The sequence below is a fragment of the Peromyscus eremicus genome, chromosome 3, assembly GCF_949786415.1.
Source record: "Peromyscus eremicus chromosome 3, PerEre_H2_v1, whole genome shotgun sequence".
NCBI classification, from domain to species: Eukaryota; Metazoa; Chordata; class Mammalia; order Rodentia; family Cricetidae; genus Peromyscus; species Peromyscus eremicus.
Window position 1 is genome coordinate 130673410 of NC_081418.1, and position 13650 is coordinate 130687059.

The 13650-nt window shown below is 40.4% G+C and overlaps 1 protein-coding gene across 5 annotated transcripts in view; it reads right to left on the minus strand.

Annotated features, from left to right (window-relative positions):
• The window catches only part of Adipor2 (adiponectin receptor 2), a 51695-nt gene that overhangs the window by 24529 nt on the left and 13516 nt on the right, over window positions 1–13650 (minus strand). For all 5 annotated transcript variants that reach the window (XM_059258478.1, XM_059258479.1, XM_059258477.1 and 2 more), the window contains one exon: window positions 1808–2066. In XM_059258478.1, the coding sequence (XP_059114461.1) occupies window positions 1808–1978 (171 nt within the window). In that variant the 5' untranslated portion in view covers window positions 1979–2066. The remainder of the gene's footprint in view (window positions 1–1807; window positions 2067–13650) is intronic.

Sequence of the window (13650 nt, forward strand, 5' to 3'; positions counted from 1 at the left end):
GCTCCACTACACCGGGCTTAACTATGGTTTTAATTTAGTTTAAATGTGTACTGCTACATACATGCACCTCAATAAGGTTTTTCTATGTTGCTGTTTTAATATTTTTTGTTTTGCACTTTGGATGGGGTCTCACTATATAGCCCTGGATGGACCTCATTATGTAAACTAGGCTGTAATGTTTCAAAATAGCAAGATGAAATCACTAACCACTAGGAAGCACAAGCCTGCAGTCTGAGATACAATCTCCCAGCACCACATCACTGAATGAACATAAAGGTCCACAGTCCACATCAACACGCCTGTAACACTGTCTGATGCTGCTCACAAACACTTCTGCTACCATGATGAACTGCTTAAGTCTTCCCTTTTTCTCTGAGAGTAAAATAAAATTTAAATAAAACATTAAAATCTACCTTCTGTCCTCAGGATTCTATTGACCCCAAGATATGCACTGGAGATAAACAATTTGAGAAATTCCACAGAATTTCTCCAAAATATCACTGACAATGTTACAACTCAAACATGGCCGGCTCTGGGGCTGGAGAGATGGATGCCTCAGATGTACTCAGTTAAGAGTACTTGCTGTTCTTTCAAAGGACCTGGATTCAGATCCTAGCACCCACATGAAGTCTTCTAACAGTCTGGTAGCTCCAGTCTCAGAGTCCAATCCCTTCTTCTGGCCTCCAAAGCTATCAGACACACAATGTATTCACATATATGCAGGTAAAACACTCATAAGCACAAAAAAAAATTAATTAATCTTTAAAAACAAACATTTATTCTCTCTTAAATAAGACAAAACAGAATGACTATGATTTTAAGTGCCAGCAGAAAGGTGCAACTATGAAATCAAATAATATCTGAGCTTAATAAGAAACCAAGTTTTGCCAGGCATGATGGCTCATGCCTTTAATCCCAGCACTCGGGAGGCAGAGGTAGGCAGACATCTGTGAGTTCAAGGCCAGCCTAATCTACAGAGCAAGTTCCAGGATAGCCAGGGCTGTTATACAGAGAAACCTGTCTCAGTAAAAAAACATAAACAAAAAAGAAACCAAATTTGTTTGGACTGGACAGATGACTCAACGGTTACAAGAACTTGCTGCAACAACCATGAAGACCAAAGTTTGGGTCCAAGTATCCAAGTAATAAGCCAGGAATCCCGCCCATAAAGCTGGCAACTCCAGGTCTGAAAGACCTGAAGCCCTCCTCTGGTCTCTATACACACTGGTGTATGCGTGTGGGCATGTGCGCATACAGAGATAAACAAATGTAATTACAAATGTAATTTTTTTTTTTTTTAATTTTGGAGGCTGGAGAAAGGGCTCAGTAGTTAAGAACATTACTGCAGCCAGGTGGTGGTGGCCCACGCCTTTAATCTCAGCACTCGGTAGGCAGAGGCAGGCAGGTCTCCGTGAGTTCAAGGTCAGCCTGGTCTACAGAGAGTTCCAGGACAGCCAGGGATACACAGAGAAACCCTGTCTTGACAAACCAAAACAAAAAGCACTGTTGCTCTTGCAGAGGACCTGGGTTCAAGTTTCAGCACCCACAAGGAGACACACAACTATATGTCTCTCCAGTTCTAGGGAATCTGGCACCTAGAATCTTCTGGCCTTTAGAGGCACAATACACACACGTGGTACTAACATATGCAGGCAAAACACCAATACAGAAAATTTAAAAAATACTTTGACTAAGTCAACATCTCCACCTTCCCTCTAGAGAAATCACACATTACACATATGTATTCTTTTGAAACATCACCCCTCATCTCCATGTTTGTCTGCAACCCTCCACACTTTCAACTTACAGTTTTATAATAGGAAGAACCAACAGATGTCTCTAAAATGGGCTCCAAATCTCCTTGGTGGCTGTCATTATTATCTCCCCTTGTATCATCAAGTTGGTGCCCTTTTCTGAGCCTTATATCTGGCTCTGGAGTCCTGGTGCACCCCAATCGGTGTTCTGCTGGCTCGTTCATGGGATACCAAAGCCTTTCTTACAAAGTGATCTTTCTTTCTGTCCCTTCTTCTTGGGAGAATGGATTTTTAAGGGCTAGTGAGTTGACCCTAAGGAGAGAAAAGTTAGACTCATGAGTGCTGGGAAAAAACACATGAGCTACATTATTATACTCTAAAGAACAGAAAACTCCAACACAAAAGAGGAATATTCTTAAAAATTTATACCCACTGTTAATAAAGACTGCCAAAATTTATCAATCAACCAAAAGACAACATGAGTAATATTTTCATTTATGTTAATTGTAAAATATGTGGTTATATGAATTAATGCACATACAATAATTACTAGAAAGTATTCAAAACCATGCTCCTGGCATAGAAACACATAAAGAAGAGCTAACGGTTTAGCAAAAAGACTTACATTTTACTATGCTCTGTCTATGTCTTTTTTAACCCTATCATTTTGTTTTCAGTTAAAAGCATGTCTAACTGAAGCTGGGCATGGTAGTGTATGCCTTTAATCCTAGCACTCAGAAGACAGAGGCAGGGGAATCTCTGTGAGCTTGAGGGCCAAGTCTACAAAGCAAGTTCCAGGCCAGTCAGGGTTACATAGAAAGACCCTGTCTCAAAAATAAAAAAAAAACAAAACCCTAAATGTAAAAAGAATACATGTAAGCTTACATACTATACCATGTTTTACATATGCAATTTCATTTAAATAATACCAGGATTTCATTTTATTAAATTTCATTAAATAATGACCAGAATTATTTTTATTTTACAAGTGAGAAATCCAAAAACTCCCATACATCTTTAATAAAACAGAACAAAATCTCTAAATTCACACAATGTGTATTACCAGCAACATTTTATATTCAACATGCTTACTATCTGACATTTTTAATTGCTCCAGTCTCTAGACTACCATGAAAAGCAAGAAACCTGGGACCAGAACATATCTTTTTTATACCCACAACCCCAAGAGATGTACGCATATAAATATCTAACAAATGGCTGAAAGGTATTCAATGGTCTTGAGTGGTAAAAGCTTTCATAAATCATCTTTCTCCTAACTAGTCTGTGATAATTTTATTCCCCAAAAGTTCTAGTCTTTCAAGTTCTTCTCATCTAACTCTCATTCTGAGCACACATTCTGAGTACTTTAGACAATCGGCTGAATGATAAAACAGACTACCATAGTTAATCCACCTAGAAGGAGAAGATTCAGGAACGTACGATGCACTGCTGAGCTGAGACACACCCTTTTCACTGGGGAAGGGAAGAGAGGAACGAAGAAGGCCGAGATACCATCAAGACAAGACAAGGCTGTAGTGTGTGCCAGCTGTGTAAGCCTAAGTTACTGCTCATGGAGACACACCAACTAAGAACCAGCCAAAGAATCAGTCTCTGTGATGACCTGAGTTTACTGCAGAATTTCTCTAGTCACATTCAATTTATTAAGCAGGAAGCACAAGGAGCTAGAAAAATGGCTCAGTGGTTAGGAGCTCTCACAGGAACCAGGTTCAGCTCCCAGAACCTACATGGTGGCCCACAACAATCTATAATGCCAGTTCCACGGGATCTGATGCCCTCTTGTGGCACCACAGGTACCACATACACATGGTGCACATACATACATGTGGACAAAATATTCATAAATTGTTTTTAAAAAAACAACAACAAAGACTGTACACAGCTCAGTGATAAAACACTTGCCTGATGTGCCCAAGCCCTGAGTGTAATTCGTACACATGCATGCACGCACACACATACACACACAAGTTTTTATCTATCACCAAACTTGAGAATCTATCAACCACATAAGGACAACAGCAAATTAATAATAAATGACCACTTTTTAAGGGAAACCATGCTAACAGTTCATATTTAGTTAATTAAGCTATAATTCCAGCTACTGGGAAGAAGGTAAGGGCATGAGGGTGGAAGGTTAGAGGCCTACCTAAACAATTTGGCAAGACTCTGTATCAAAATAAAAAGTTTTAAAAAATTTTTAAAAAAAGAGGTCTGATGCATCATAATGGTAGAGCTTGAATATCATGGTCAAGGCCCTAAATTCAGTCCCCAGTAGCAAAGCGGGAAAAAGAGGCTTACAGTTTACAAAGCTATCTCCTACCAACCACGGCTAACATTTACTGAGAACAAATGGTTAAGTTCTGTATTGAATAACTTATATGCAGCTGTCTCACACAACTCCAGTTTACTAACCCCCATTCAGGAGATAGAGAAACTGAAGACCAAGGACTACTTATTAAGGTGCCTGGGCACAAAGAACAAAAACTGGCTTTTGAGCCTTAAAGTCGGCTGGTTTATATCACAAATAATTTACATAATCAAGATCTTCATTGTCAGCCACACTCAGGCTTACGGGAGCACACTCAGGCTTATGGGAGCCTGAGGAAGGAGGATCACAAGTTAGAGGGTAGCATGACTATACAGTAAGCTCTAGGCCAGCCTGTGCTACAAATCTTCATTCTCAAACCAAACCAAGCAGAATAAAGATTTCTCAGAGTATCCTCTGAGAAATAGGGGTATAGTGGCTCATAATCCAGTACTCTGGAGGCTGAGGCAAGAGATAGCTCTCTAGCCAGGCATGGTGGAACCTGCCTTTAATCACAGCACCTAGGAGGCAGAGGCAGGGGGATCTGTATGAGTTTGAGGCCAGCAGTGTCTACATAAGAGAGTTCCAAGACAGCCAGGACTACATAGGGGGAGAGACGCTGTCTCAAAAAACAGAGAGAGTGAAAGAGAATGAGAGAGAGAGAGAATGTGAGAGAGAGAGAGAGAGAGAGAGAGAGAGAGAGAGAGAGAGAGAGAGAGAGAGAAAGAGAGACAGAGACAGAGAGAGAGAGAGAGAGAGAGAGAGAGAGAGAGAGAGAGAGAGAGAGAGAGAGAGCGAGCGCAAGCTTAAGTTAGCCGGCTCTCTGTAGGAAGTACGAGGAAAGTGGCCCTGATGAAAAGTACAAGCTGCTCACATGGAGGGCTTATGGCTGGTATGAGATAACCAAGCTAGACAGACGGGAAGAGAACAGGGCTCTTAGCTAGTGACCACAGCTAGCTGGCCTGTGCAAAGTCCTTGAGAAACCTACCTAAGGTACGACTATCCTTTCATATATTCTTTCTTTTCACACAGCTAACTGGAACAGATTTGATTATAAGGAACGATGATCAGCTCCTACCTAAGAGACCCTACAGACAAGGAGCTAAAATATGAGTAGCCAAGAAAGACTACAGCTACATCTTGGTGGCTGGGATACAGTTAACTCTCTGCCACAGTACAGGTGCAAGCTGACCACGTACATGTGAGAACACAGAGAGCTGGGGGAAGTAACAATGGTCAAGTGACCAACAGTCAAGGTCAAGCTAGGGTGAGCCAGAGATGGACAGGGGGGTTCGATCACCTCTAACCTGATGGGCAGTGCATGAACAGTGGCATGGTTATTTCCTTGGTTGGGCCAGGGGTACCAATGCGGGGGCCCTCCATTGGCTCAGCCCAAGATAGCTCGAAAAATTCAGCCATTTCAATAGAGATGACCTCGGCCTTTGTCCATTCTCTCTAGAAAACCCTAAGCAAAGGAAATTGAAAGGCTTTTTCTCCTCTCAGAATATCCTCCCACTCTCACAAGTTTCATTTTTCTGCTTTTTTTTTCCCTTTTTTCTTTTTTTGTGGTTTTACAAGACAGAGTTTCTTTGTGTAGCCCTAGCTGTCCTAGAAAGGTGTGTAGATCAGGCTGGCCTTGAACTCAAGAGATCTGCCTGCCTCTGTCTTCTGAGTGCTGGGATTAAAAGTTTGCACCACCACAGCCCAGCTGCAGTAATTTTTAATAAAACTTGAACTCTGATTTGCATACTCCCATAAGAATCCATGTCTTTAACATTCATTGGTGTGAGACAAGAACACCTGGAACCATTTTCCCCAGGTCCATCTTGGATGGCTTGAGAACCCAGCATCTTAGGTCCTTGGATCAGGATAGGAGACTGCCACACAGAAGCCTTATAAAATATGTAAATATGAGCCAGCCAGATGTCTCAACAGAAAAAGGCATTTTCTGCCAAGCCTAAGACCTGAGTTCAATCCCTGTAAATATGAACCAGCCAGATGTCTCAACAGAAAGAGGCACTTTCTGTCTAGACCAAGAGCTGAGTTCAATCCCTGGGACCTATGTGGTGGGAGAGAACCAACTCTGCAAGTTGTCCTCTGACTTCTACATGTGTACTGTGGCACCTCCACCCTGTACACACACTATATATATAAATCTAGTATTTTTTAATGTGCACATATTTAGAATAGAAGCCAAGTCTCCCACAGCAGAAAAAGGTTATTAATAATATGGGAGAAAAATAAAATAAAACCTAGAATGAATCCTATGCTGAACTAGAACTGAAGATATCAGTGTGAATTCAGTTTTTCAATATATGAAGAGATATATTTACTTTTCATTACATTTACTTACTTATGGGAGAGAGGGAGTCATGGAACAATATGCAAGAATTGGTTCTCTCCTACCATGTGGGTTCCTGGTATCAAACTCACGTTGTCAAGTTTGGCAGTGTTCTAATGTTGTGGTAACAACCACTGAACAAAAGCAACTTAGGAAAGGAAATGACTTATTTAGCCTTACACTTCCAGGTCACAGTCCATCTTTGGTGAAAGTCAAGCAGGAACTAAAGGAAGGAATGTGGAGGCAAGAACCATGAAGGAATGAGCTTACTGGCTTGCTTTCTCTGGCTCCTACTCTGCCAGCTTTATTACACAACCCAGGACCACCTGCCCAGGGGTGGCATTGTAGGCTGGGCCCTCCTATATCAATCAATAATTAAGGAAATGTCCACAGATGTGCCCACAGGCCAATCTGGTCGTCTAGGCAATTCCTCAACTGAGGTTCCCAAGTGATTCTAGGTTTTGTCACGATGACGACTGAAGCTAACTATGACAGGCAGTAGGCATCTCTACCCACTGGTCCACCTCTAAGGCCCGGTCTGGAATCTGTAAGTGTAAAGATTACAATGAAGACAGAAACTGTCCCTAGACTGAAGGGAGTAAAAGAGGCAAACAACCTATGACTTTGAATTGAATCTTTACTTTTTAAGAACATTAGTGCAACAAAAAAAATAATAACTAAATTTAACAGTAACTTTCTGTGTGTAGTGTGGTTATAGGAGATCAAGTTATATGAGACATCAGACTGGCAATTTATTCTTTATTTGTAAATGGCTATAGAAGAAAAAAACTTGTTTACTTACAACTTTTCTCTAAATTTGAGATTGTTTCCATTTGGGTTAGAGGGCAGTGGATAAGACAAGGTCTCTTGTAGCTTAGATTGGCCTTGAGCTTGCTATGTAACTAAGAATAACTTTGTATTTCTGATCCCTCTGTCTCCATCTACAAAATCCTGGGATTACAGGTCAGTGGCATCATACCCAGCTTCCATTTTTAACCACTAAAAATTGTTTAAAAGTATGGCTTTTAAAAAAAATCCTTTCAGCCTGGCGGTGGTGGCGCACGCCTTTAATCTCAGCACTCAGGAGGCAGAGGCAGGCGGATCTCTGTGAGTTCGAGGCCCGCCTGGGCTACAGGGTGAGTTCCAGGAAAGGCGCAAAGCTACACAGAGAAACCCTGTCTCGGGGGGAAAAAAAATCCTTTCAAGCCAGGTGGTGGTGGCATATTCCATTAATCCCAGCAGGCAGAGGCAGGCAGATCTCTGTGAGTTCCAGGCCAGCCTGGTCAACAAAGTGAGTTCCCAGACAGCCAGAACTGTTACATGGAGAAATCCTGTCTCAAAAAAAAACAAAAAAACTCATTCAAGGCCGAAAAAAAAAAATTACAAATTACATGGGTATAATCTTGATAAGAAATATGTAAAACAAATGTAGACAAACTACAAAGTTTTTTTATGAAAATATAGTCATTATAATAGAGAAATAAAATATATCTCAAAGTACTTCCCAAAATAATTTGTGGGGAATAACACAACCAAAATTCTACAGTCCCAAGGCTCCTTCCCAAAGATAATATAAACAGAAAAACGTGCTGAAACAAAGGCAAGCCTCTGGTGGAGCTACCTGAAGCTGAACAGGGAGTCTGAAAGATCCTGCCTTCAGCGATGAAGCTGCCCAAGAGTCCCCCAATGTTTCTGTAAGTGACTCCAATGAACTCACTGGTTCACCAAGCTAGACTTGAGTCAGTACCCTACCTGAGGTGAGCAGACTTTGTTCATGGCTTACGGGGGTGGGGGGTGGGGGGTGTGCACACGACCTTCCTAAAGAATTATTAATTTTCAATCAAATAAGTTTTATTATATTCACTACCCTACATAAGCTAAAGTAGAAAGGCCTACCAATGTTTTAAGTATTTCAACAACTGTTAAGAAAAACACATATAGCCAGGCATGGTGGTACATACCTTTAATCCCAGAAGAGCCAGGCAGATCCCTGAGTTCTAGGACATCCTGGTCTACATATCAAGTCCTATGCAAGCCAAGACTACATAGTGAGACCTTATCTCAAAAAAGAAGTTGGGGGGGGGGCAGCACATTTGACAAAGTTCAACATGCCTTCATGATAAAAGTCCTTAAGATATTGGGAACAGATGGAGGATACTTCCAAATAACAAAGGTGATTTAAAACAAACTTATGCCAACATTGAATGGAGACAAACTGAGAGCATTTCCTCTAAAATCAAGAATGAGGTAAATATGCCCACTCTCCCTTCTCTTATTTGCTATAATGTTCAAAGACTTAGCCATACCAATTAGACAAGAGAAAAACATACATAGAAAGGATAAAAAAATAGGAAAAGAAAAAACATCAAACTACCCATTTGTAGATGACATAATTATTTACTTTTCAAAAAGATCTATAGGATATACCAGAAAACTCTTAGACCTAATTAATATACACAGTAAATTTGCAGAATACAAAAATCAGCCTTTACCCAGGCTGACAAGATGGTTCAGCAGGTAAATGCATCTGCTGCTAAGACTAATAACCAGAGTTCAAATTTAGGACCCACATGGTAGAAAGAGTCAATTCTTGCAAGTTCTCCTTTGACCTTCCTACATGGTGTAGATAAATGTTAAACACACTAAATAAATGTTAATTAAAAAAAAAAAAAGCTGAACGTGGTGGCACATGCCTTTAATCCCAGCACTAGGGAGACAGAGGCAGGTGGATCTGTGAGTTCGAGGCCAGCTTGGTCTACAGAGTGAGTTCCAGGATAACTAGGGCTGCACACAGAGAAACTGTGTCTCAAAAAAGCAACAAACAAACAAACAACAACAACAACAACAAAAAACCAGTGGCCCTCATATATATCAATAATATACACTCAAAGAAAGAAATTAAGTAAAATAACCCATTTACAGTCACTCAAAAAATAAAAAAAGTATCTGGGAATACACCTAACTAAAGAAGACAAAGGCCTCTATCTACAGTGAAAACTTTGTGGTATCAAAAAAAGGAAAACAGAGCTGGAGAGATGGCTCAGAGGTTAAGAGCACCGACTGCACTTCCAGAGGTCCTGAGTTCAATTCCCAGCACCCACATGGTGGTTCATAACTGTCTGTAATGAGATCTGGCGCCCTCTTCTGTATACATAATAAATAAATAAATCTTAAAAAAAAAAAAAAAAAAAAAAAAGGGAAAACAAGCCCGGTGGTGGTGTTGCATGCCTTTAATCCCAGCACTAGGGAGACAGAGACAGGTGGATCTAGGTGAGTTCGAGGCCAGCCTAGGCTACAGAGTGAGTTCCAGGACAGGCACCAAAACTACACAAAGAAACCTTGTCTCAAAAAAAAAAAGGGGGGGGGGGGGATCAGATAAAAAGATACTAGATGACAGAGAGATCTTTATCACTCCTGATCAGTAGAATCAATACTATGAAGATAGCTACATTGCCAAAATTAATAAATAGATTTAATGTGATACCAATCAAAATCCCAATGTCATGTTTACAGATTTAGAAAAACAATCCAAAAAGTGACTGGAACCACAAACAGCCAAAGCAATCCTTTTAAAGAGTAAGAACACAGTGGGACCTCAAAGTATACTACAAAGCTATACTGATAAAAACAGCCTGTTACTGGCATTAAGAACAAACAGGTAGACCAATGCCAACAACGAGTTGACAAAGCTACACCTAATTTTTTACAAAGAAGGCAAAAACATGTATTAGGAAAAAGCTTACTCAACAAATGGTGCTAGCTAGCAAAAGTAGATATCCACCTGCAGAAGAATGACACTAGATTCCTATCTTTCACATCGTACAAAAATCAGTTCAAGGCCTTAACTTAAAATGTGAAACATTGAAAGTTCTAGATGAAAACATAAAGAATATTTTTCAAGACATTTGGGTAGGAAAGAATTTTCTGAAAAGAACATTAATAAACAGCACAGGATTAAGCCCCAGTGCCAACAGGCGGGGAGCTACATTAAATTTAAAAATTTACGCACAGCAAAGGAAACTCTCAGCAGAGCACAGAGAGCCCGCAGAATGGAAGAAAATCTGTACTTGCTATGCTTCACACAAGGGACTAATGTCCAGAGTTTACAACTTAAATACCAAGGAAACAAAACTGTCAATCAATAAGTAGGCTGAGAAACTGAATGGATAGTTTAAAAACAAAGAAACACAAATGGCCCTTACTACTTTTGAAAAGTGTTCTAATATCCCTAGCCATCAAGGAAATGCAAATTAAAACTACACTGAGATGCCACCTAGGCACAAACGGAATGGCTGTCATCAAGAGATCTGACAGCCCACTTAGGAGAAGATGTAGAGAAAGAACCCTTACTGGCTGCTTGTCGGAGTGCAAATTAATACAGCTGTGAACTAGCTTGGAGGTGTCTCAAAAAGATTAAAACATTAACTCCTATATGACCCAGCTACTTCCCTCCTGGGCATATACTCAGAGAACTCCATCCAACTGTGAGATATTTGCACTCCCGTATTTACTGCTACTCTAGTCACCACAGCAAGGAAACGGAACCACCCTTGTTGTCCATTGATCTGGTACCTATACAATATAGATTACTACTCAACCCTAAAGGAAAAAGTAAACCAAGACTGCAGAGATGGCTCAGCAGTTAACTGCTGTTCCTCCAGAGGACCCAAGCAAGTTCAGTTCCTAGAACCTACACCAAGCACTGGCAGCCACCTCTAACTCCAGCTCCAGAGAATCTGATGCTCTCTTCTAAACTTCAGGAACCTGGGTAAACACATGAATGTACCTACAAAGAGACACACATATACACGTAATTAAAAATAAAATAAATATTGGGCTGGAAATACAGCTCAGTAGTAGTGCTTGCCTAAAATAACCTCATCTATTTTATGTGTGGGCCCTAAATTCAATTCCCAGCACTGCAAATAAACAATCTTTTAAAAACTGAAATTACAAACTCTTCAGAAAAATGGACATAGAATGTATAATATTAAGCAATGTCACCCAATCTCAGAAAAGGGGGGTGGGGGGACCATTCTCTGTCATAGGTGCATCCTAACCTGTATTATATACAAGTATAAATATAAACAAATGTGTGTGAGGGTAGAGTATAACATATAAGAGAGAAAGAAAGGGTAATATTACTATTAGATGATAAGGAAGGAAAGAATGCAGGGAAATGCACATGAGTAGTCGAAAAGGATAAAAAACTAAATACTTTTCTAGTTTTGGATTTGGAGGGTAGAGGGTTAGAGAAGATTTAAGAGAATAAAAAATGTACACTGAAAGGGTAAAATCCAAAGCAAGGCTCCATGACTTCAGAACAGCTACTCTAACTCTACAGAACGTAACCTAAATGATAGACACTAGATCTAGACAAGTGCTTATCTGAGTGTTTTTTATTTGTAAGTTCTTTACAATAAGGTGATGTGAAAAAAGAAAAGGCTAGAGATACAGCTCCATAGTTAAAGTACTGACTGCTCTTCTAGAAGACCAGGGTTGGATTCCCAGGACCCACATGATGACTCACAACCATTCCCAATGCCAGTTCCAAGGAGATACAAAGCCCTTTTCCTGTCTCCTCAAGCAGTGCACACATATACAAGCACATATGTGCACAGACATACATGCAGGCAAAACACCTATACACATAAAATAAAAATACATAAATCTCAAAAGAAAAAAAAAGTTTAATCCTTTAAAAAAAAAAAGGAGGCGGTGGCTAGACATGGTAGCATATTTATTTGTTTGTTTGTTCGTTTTTTCCGCCCTGGCTATCCTTTTTTTTTTTTTTTTTTCCTTTTCGAGACAGGGTTTCTCTGTGTAGCTTTTAGAGCCTATCCTGGAACTCACTCTGTAGACCAGGCTGGCCTTGAACTCACAGAGATCCACCTGCCTCTGCCTCCCAACTGCTAGATAGAATTACAGGCATGTTCCAACACAGCAGGCTGATCTCTGTGAGTTCCAGGCCAGTCTCGTCTACATAGCAAGTTCCAGGCCAACCTTGCAATATAGTGAGACCTTGTAACAAAATCAGGAAAAAAAAAAAAAAAAAAGATGGGGGGGGGGGGGGACCCACGACATTTAGGTTAACCTTCAGGTTACCAAAACTTATCAAAATGAAATGTCCTAATCTTAGAAGGTTCTAGAGAATCAAATTTTTACTATAGTTTCCCTATTTACATTCTACCTACTTGAAGAAAATGAATTCCTACTTAGAATGGAAGACCTTGAAAACAAAAGCAAACAAATCTAGTACAGTAATTGACAAGAAAGGTTTCTTCTGAACACCAAAACTTAACTCTATCCTAGAGATTAAGTACCTAAGTGAAGGGGAAATGAGAGACACAAAAATTGTAAAGAGAGCTGGGCAGTGGTGGCACACGCCTTTAATCCCAGCAGAGGCAGAGTTCGAGGCCAGCTTGGTCTACAGAGGGAGTTCAGGACAGCCAGGACTATTCACAGAAACCTGTCTTGAAAAATCAAAAAATAAAATAAAAAATTGTAAAAAGAAAGACACATTTTCAGGTTTACATTTACTAATAAACTTCTAGTAGTCAGGACTGGGGAGAGTTGTTAAGAGCACTTGCTGTTCTAGCAGGGACCAAGCGTCCCTAACTATCTGTAACTCCAGGTTCAGTGGTGCCTTCTTCCGGCCTCTGCAGACACTACACTTACACAGGAAACAAAGTATTAAAAAAAAGTCATGATAATCTGCTGTGGGATGGTCTGTATGTCAAATTGCTCTGATTGGTCAATAAATAAAACACTGATTGGCCAGTGGCCAGGCAGGAAGTATAGGCGGGACTAACAGAGAGGAGAACTGAGAGAACAGGAAGGTGAGAGGAGACACTGCCAGCCACTGCCATGACAAGCAGCACGTGAAGACACTGGTAAGCCACGAGCCACGTGGCAAGGTATAGATTTATAGAAATGGATTAATTTAAGATGTAAGAACTAGATAGCTAGAAGCCTGAGCCATTAGGCCAAACAGTTTAAATAATATAAGCGTCTGTGTGTTTATTTTATAAGTGGGCTGTCGGACTGCCAGGGCTTGGTGGGACCTGGAGAGAAGTTCTCCAGCTACAATAATCAAGTTAGAAAATTCATACTGTTGATGAGAACATAAAATGTATATATGGATAGCACAAAAGAGCAGAAACAACCAGAGAAGGGGAGAGAAGAGAAAAACCGTATTAGAAGAGTGCGGGCTGGAGACAGTTCAGTAGTTA